The following is a 7652-nucleotide window of genomic DNA, read 5'->3' on the forward strand; positions in this document are numbered from 1 at the left end:
ATATTTAAAAGAAATCCATTGAGAAAATGCAGTAAATGCTAAGTATGAAGAACAAATAATATGACTTTGACACTGAAATGAGTTCCAATATTCCAAGATAATCAGTTTTATAGCTTTAGGATTCATTACTAACTTGAAAACTTTTATGCAACCCACTTGAAAATATTCTGATGCATTTTTTCTTCATAAACCCACTTGAAAATATTCTTGTTAACCAGAAAAAAAAAAATAGTGTTAGGTTTAAAAAGCATTCATTTTAAAATTTATGTTTAGTCTTGAAGATGGCAAGAGTCATTTTTATTTAAATTTATTTTGCATTTTCCCATGTATATCTTCTTAAATGTAATATTCAAAAATAATTCTAATATGTTAGTAACTTTTAATATTTCAAGACATTTGAATCATGGTCTTCTTACCTAATTTAAATGATTTTATTTATGCAATTACGTCAGAGTATCTTAATCCATAACTACATATATACATGCCATTCCTAATTTTCCCATCCATTATGCCCACTACCCAAGCCGTTAGCTCAACCTCTCTCTGTCTCTCTCGCTCTCTGCAATGGAAGAGTCTGTGCAGTTGATTGGCGGCGGAGATGGCAATTCGGCCGCCGGAAGGGAAGGAAAGTGCGTCATGGCCGCGAAATCTTCCCCCGCCACCGCTGTAATCATCATCGGAGATAATTCCTGTGAAGGTGAAGGTGACGACTACGATTACCCGCCTCGAAAGTTCAAAAAGTATCGCTCCATCGTCGACGTTTACCAGTCCACCAAACCTCTGCAGATCGTCAAGACCACTCCCGCCAAACGCCAATTTGTAACTGGTAATTGCATGTAGGTTGAGGACCATTAGGAGAAGCTCCGGCAAGGTAATAAGGCCCTCTAGGTTGAGCTCAACTTTTACATGCATTTAATGTTCAAGTATTATACTTTGAAAATGACCAGAATCATGAACAAATTTTGAAAATGAAAAATACAAGATTTATTTGGTTCAGTCATGTGCCTATATTAATGGGAGTAGAGTACTTCAACTTAATTGTAATGATAAAACATTCATGATTACAAATATTATATTTATAGATAATCCTAAATTTACAATACATTTACAATATTATCCATGTAACATAACATAGGGGCACTTCCACCTCATCACCAGCCCACACCACTAAAGAGAAATGCTATTGTTCTACTTCACTGCATTTTAACATTTATCATCTTTTTAGCATATGAGGCTATGAGTCATACACAACAAATTTAATATTTTGTGGTAAGGATCACACTTGTCTGAAACCGTGTCACGGAATTTTATCCTTGAGAAGAGTCAGGTCAATATACAGATGTAGTACTTATACTAGCAAATTAATACTAAATCATGAATAAAATATTTTTTACTTTATTTTGATGACAAATGTAATACTTTTATATTTTGATGTAAAATTATTAATATTTTTTTTTATCAAAAGTATTATATTCTCCCTTGTAAGTAATGTTGCACTTATAAAGAAAAATGTAATATTTATGATGAAAAATGTAACACTTTTATATGATCAAAATGTGAAAGTATTATATTTTTCTTCAAAAGTACTTCGTGTTATATTTTTCCATATAAATAAGAAACATTTTATTCATGATTTAGTATTACATTTGCTAATTTGCTAGTATAAGTATTATATTTCATATTGACTCAATCCATCTCACGGACAAATTAAAAATCTGTGAGACGGTCTCAAACACATTTCTGTCTTGTAGTAATACATGTTCGATTAACTACTTTTATTTATTAATGAAATGCAAAAAAAGTACACTCCGTACCGTAATATATTGTTTAGTCTACAAATTAAGAATATTAAGAATATATTAAAAAGTTAAATAATGCTAATAATTGTGATATGGGAGAAGAGTATATACCGTGGGTGGCCAGGGTGGGTCTCTGCAAAGTACAGTTTGGAACATTGACAATTGAACAGTGACAACTAGCCATCCGAGATTTTTGCGGAGCAATGATTGCAATAATAATACGCTTCAGGTTGACCGTTGACGTAATACGTATTGAATACTTTTAAAACAAAATGGAATTATAAATATAAATTCTTTTGGTAATATCGTAATATGTGATAAAATAATATATTTTGAAATCACGCATTTTTCTTGGATATAAGGTTCAGGAATTCAAATAAACTTGTGTCAATAACTCAATATGTTAACATTCGACCATGTGAAAAAAAAAATAAATAAATAAGTAAATATATATATATATATATATATATATATATATACTAATTATATGATACAAACATTAGTTACAATCACACACTATAGAAAAATGCCCAACGACGAAAAAAATATGAGTGACATTATATAATAAAAATAAATATAAAACCATATGCATATTCCAACTTTCAAGCATTGATAAATAATACAAATGCACGATGCTAAACCTTAGTGAATTAAAGCACTCCTGATTACAAATAAGTCAAGTGTGATCATCTAAATTAATCACCTTCGGCTATTATTTGTGGAAAGGTTCATACCCGAAGAAGAGGTGTATTGTCCAGAATACTCACTAGTGAACGTAGAAGAATTGATTTGGAGTGTATATAGGTCAGACGGTCCATCTTCATCATTCATTTGACCACCAAAAACCTCATGCACTTGCTCTCCATGACTCCATGACTGTCTATTAAACTTCCTCAAAGCTTCAAGCTCCATGGCCACTTCCTTCATTGTAGGCCTATCTTCGCCATTCATGTGGAGGCATCTCTTTGCTAGTTCAGCAACTTTTTGAGTTTGCTCCAATGCCCCTTCCCTTAATACACGACGATCAAGAATCTTGAACAATTGATTCTTACCCACGGAGATCACCATGTATGCTGATAAATTCGTCTCCTCCTCGCTTCTTTCTCTAGATATCGGTTTCAGCCCAGTTAAAAGTTCACAGAGAACTACTCCAAAGCTGTACACATCGCTCTTTTCTGTCAATTCACTTGTTCTAAAGTACTCAGGATCTAAATATCCTAACGTCCCTTGGACTAACGTAGCCACATGGGTTTGATCCAAAGGGATTAATCTAGATGCACCAAAATCCGATACCTTGGCAGTGTAATGATCATCTATCAATATATTGGCTGACTTTACATCTCGGTGGAATATAGGCATGGATGCTGAGGAATGGAGATAGGCGAGTGCACCGGCTGTTTCTGTAGCTACTCTTAAACGATTTTCCCATGATAGCCAACTTGAACCACCTTGTTTGTGGATGTGCTCGTAGAGAGTTCCATGAGAGACATACTCATACACTAATAAGGGAACTTCTGCCTCTAGACAACAACCTAGAAGTTTGACCACATTTCTATGATTAATTTGACTGAGGATGACCACCTCGTTGATGAATTCTTCGATTTTGGTCTCATCCATACTCTTAGATTTCTTGATGGCGACTATGAGGTTATCTGGTAGGATGCCTTTGTAAACAATGCCATTTCCTCCTCGTCCAAGTTCCCGATCACTTGAGTAGTGGTTGGTAGCTTTTTCCAGTTCATTAGCGGTGAAAATTTTGATTGCCTCTATACCGTCGCCTATTGTGGTGATTCTTTGTTTTAGGATTAGACCGCCATTTTGTTGAAAAAATTTCTCGCGGAGTTTGATGAGTTTCCTTTTCTTGATAAAGAAGTATAGCCATGTTACTCCAATTACCATGGACAAAAAGCCAACTCCAAGTCCTGCATTTAGTATGATTTTACAAATTAGTAGACTAACCTTAGCTAGGAAGTTAAATAGAAACTGATATAAGTACAAGTATAATAGCTTGATTTAAGATTTTAGCACGAAGCCACGAACAATAAATTTTTGCTTCATTTGACTAATACATTGAGTTACTTTATAATAGGACAATGATAAACCTGTTATGCATGTGAGAACTAAGATGTAACATTTACCTAACTCATTACTTTAATTTCTAAATGTTTCATTGGCCAAATTACACAAAATTTAAGATTACCTTGTTTACAATGAAATTAATACAATTTTCTTTTTCTCAAATACTGCTGAACCGGTGAGCTAAGCACGTGGTGACTAAACTAAATTAATACAATTATGAAAACTTGTAAATAAGTGCTTACCCACAGAAAACTTGATCCAGGGGAACTCTGAATTATTATTAGGGGCAATGCAACCACTTCCATTCTTTTTTCCATCGCCAGTGTACCCATCCGGACAAGAACATCTATAGCTCCCTGCTGTGTTTGTGCATACTTCCTCACAATCATTCTTATTAGGATCTGCACACTCATCAATATCTACAAAACAATAAACTAAAATCAATATCAAAGCATCCAAACATTTTGTTCAGTGACCAAGAAAATCACCCGTCACAGTGTCACACCCAAAGATGTAGGGTGCACTGAATAAATTTCGTCTAAATTCAACTCCTAGCTGGGTGGTCTATTGGCTAATTCAATATAGGTAAGGATAACTTGAAATTAAATACTATATACCTTGGCAGCCGGGACTTAGATAAGGATTGCCCTGGTAACCCTGGTCGCAGCTACAACGATATCCGCCGGAATCATTGTCGGCATCAACGCAGTGACTATTTCCCTTGCACGCATACTCGTTGCTCTTTTGTGCGCCGTCGCAGGTAAGATTACCGATAGCCCAGTCAAGAAGGATAGGAACACTATCCACAATCCGTCGGGTAAAATTCAGATCTCTAAGGTCATCCACTCCTTGGAAGCTAAACCGGTCCGCCTCGCCAAGGAAAGCGAACGAGCAGGGATTAAAGGACCAGACACCAGTATGGTTGTTCAAGCTTAACATTCTGCTTACGTTAAAAGACTTCAATCCTTTCGGGATTGTAATTTGGCAGCAACCACCAGAACCTAAGCAACTTCCGGCGTGCACGTCCTCCGGTTTGGTGCACGCGGCGGGGCAGCCGTTGGCGAAGGTCTTACCGGTTAAGGGGTTGTTTCCCGACATGATGGCGGCGTCTTGGCACCCGATGACGGTGAACTTGTTTTTGTCGGAAAAAGTGTACGGGCTTGAAGTGCCGAGGTTGGTCCACGCCGGGATTTCCCCGAGCAAGCCCCCCGTCGGGGTGTAGCATCTTAAAGCAAGAACGTTGGAGATCCAAACGTGGGCGTCGGAGATGTCGAAGACTTGGATGTTCCCTATCAAAGGCATGGGAGGACTGTGCGATGTGTTGCAGTTGATCTCAAAGCTCGGGTTCAGAGCGCAACCCGATCCTAGTCCGATTCCAAACGGGTATGGAACGGTCAGGTTCCCGCATTTTTGCGGGCATCCGGGCTTCGTGATGGTGGTGGTGGTGGTGTTAGTGCTGGGTGTTTGGGCTATGGCCGGTGAAAGCAGCAGTGGGATAAAGGGGAGGGAAGCAAGTTGGAGAAAAACAGCGGCTAAGTTAATTGGATGCATGATAATAGCCCTGTGGATGAATGAGTGTGCAATGCTATTAATAACTGGTTTTATATATATATTACGGAGTACTAATTTCTATGATCTTTACCTTTTTGACTTATAATTCGTCAGTCGCTTCTAATTGATGCAATTCACACCGAATCAAACTACCAAATGCAAATATAATTAAAATTCGAGAGTTGAATAATATGGCAATGTCAATTCTGATATAGACATGTGATGGAGAGAGGAATAATATGGTGGGGCTAAAGAATATATGGCATTGTAAACTCTACACTATGGGTTCTCTTGACTTGTTCCAGCCGATATGATGTCGGTTGGAAGCCTGGAACGAGCTAAGAGAACCACCAGCTTGTGTTTTGAACGCGATTCGCAATGATCAAATGGTAGTTGTTAGTTTCAAAAGAGCTAGTGTGAGAGGCAATAAGTTGCCCTTGGCTCATCTCCTCCCAATGATTATTAAAAAAAAAAAAACTCTAAGGGGTGTATTCAAAAGCAAAATTCTCTCGTCCCAGACCCGACATCCCGATATGGCAAGATGGTGGTCGAGGTTGACACGTCTATTCTGCATGGCACGACTAATGGTTCCTATGGTGTTGTGGTTCTTAATAGCAATGGCAGCTATTTGGCTGCTAAAAGTGGTCATGTTTGTTGCTTGAATGATCTTTATTTAGCAAGAGGCTATAGCTGGAGGCCCTCTCTTGGATTCTGGAACAGGGATGACATAATGTGGTGCTACGTTTGGACTGTCAAATGATTTTTAAGTTTCTTAATAATGATCTACCGGACTTTTCTTATGCAGGTTGCGTGTTAAAACATTGACGATCTCTAAAACGACACTTTGAATCAATGTCTACTCAGTATGTTAATCGATCAGCGAATAAGCTTACTCATGCAATAGCTAGAGCCTCTTGTTCTCAGTCTAGTCACTCTACTTGATTTTCTTCCATTTCTTCTTGTATTGAACATTTAATTTCTATTGATTAATGAAGTTTGTTTTCTTTCAAAAAAAAAAAAAACAAAAATTATAATAATTGAGCTATTCATACCTATATTCTACCAATCAAGAACCAACTAAGTTGTCTGTGCAGACTTTTCAACATTTATTCTATCTCCAAATCACAACCTCAAATATATTGAGGTTGAGTGCCTTTTCTTTTTTTTCTTTTTTTGGTTAGTCAATGACTTGCCTACCAGGCTGGCCAGCGGGTTTCGTTGATCAGTAATTCAGTATAGTCCAGTTGACGCAGCAATATTGGAATATAAACTCAGTTGACCTTTTTATCACCTCATAATGCAATCTTGGAATACAAGCAATAAAGTCAATTTTCTTCAGCAATTCATAATATAGTACATGTAGAACGTACTATAAAAGGGACCGGCAAATTATGCTATGGACCCGTGTCCACATTGAATTGTGGACACGGGCCTAAAACGACGTCGTTTTAAAAAAAAAAACGCGTCATTTAGTTAAAAAAAAAAAAAATCGCGCGTGTTTTGCCGTTAACGGCGTTATTTTTTTTTTTTTTGATTATGAATGTACAGTTATGCCGTTATGAATGTACAGTTATGCAATTATGAAATTATGAACACAGAGCTCTAACATTATGAACTTACAATTATGAACATATATAGTGATAAAATTATGACCATGGAGCTTTAAAATTGTGAATATAGAGCTTCGAAGATTATGAATGTACAGTTATAGAGTTATGAATCTACAGTTATGGAGTTATGAATCTACAGTTATGAGATTATGAATCTACAGTTATGGAATTATGAATGTACAGTTATTGATCGAATTATGAACAAAAGCTCTAACATTATGAACTTACAATTATGAACATATAGTGATAAAATTATGAACATAGAGCTCTAAAATTGTGAACATAGAGCTTCGAAAATTATGAATGTACAATTATGGAGTTATGAATGTACAGTTATGACGTTATGAATGTACAGTTATAGAGTTATGAATGTACAGTTATAGAGTTATGAACGTACAGTTATGGAGTTATGAATGTATAGTTATTAACATATAGTAATAAAATTATGAACATATACTTCTATAACAAAGTGATTTGAAATTAAAAAAAAAAAAAAAAAAAAAAAAAAAAAAAAAAAAAAAAAAAAAAGATAACAGTGCCTAACGGCACTGTTACCCGTGTCCAGCAAGCATGCTGGACACGGGTCCAAGGCATAACGATTGAAAGGGACCTA

The 7652-nt window shown here is 36.3% G+C and overlaps 1 protein-coding gene across 1 annotated transcript; it reads right to left on the reverse strand.

The window, feature by feature from the left end:
• Positions 1 to 2432: 2432 nt before the first annotated feature.
• Positions 2433 to 5463, reverse strand: LOC109182185 (wall-associated receptor kinase 2-like). Its single transcript, XM_019332281.1, has 3 exons — positions 4496 to 5463; positions 4121 to 4297; positions 2433 to 3721 (listed from the first exon to the last, which is right to left on the reverse strand). Exons 1-3 carry the CDS (start codon positions 5427 to 5429, stop codon positions 2499 to 2501), a joined length of 2334 nt encoding a protein of 777 aa, XP_019187826.1. The 5' UTR covers positions 5430 to 5463; the 3' UTR covers positions 2433 to 2498.
• Between the last annotated feature and the right edge of the window lie 2189 nt (positions 5464 to 7652).

This window comes from Ipomoea nil, unplaced genomic scaffold (genome assembly GCF_001879475.1).
Source record: "Ipomoea nil cultivar Tokyo-kokei standard unplaced genomic scaffold, Asagao_1.1 scaffold1043, whole genome shotgun sequence".
Classification (NCBI taxonomy): Eukaryota; Viridiplantae; Streptophyta; class Magnoliopsida; order Solanales; family Convolvulaceae; genus Ipomoea; species Ipomoea nil.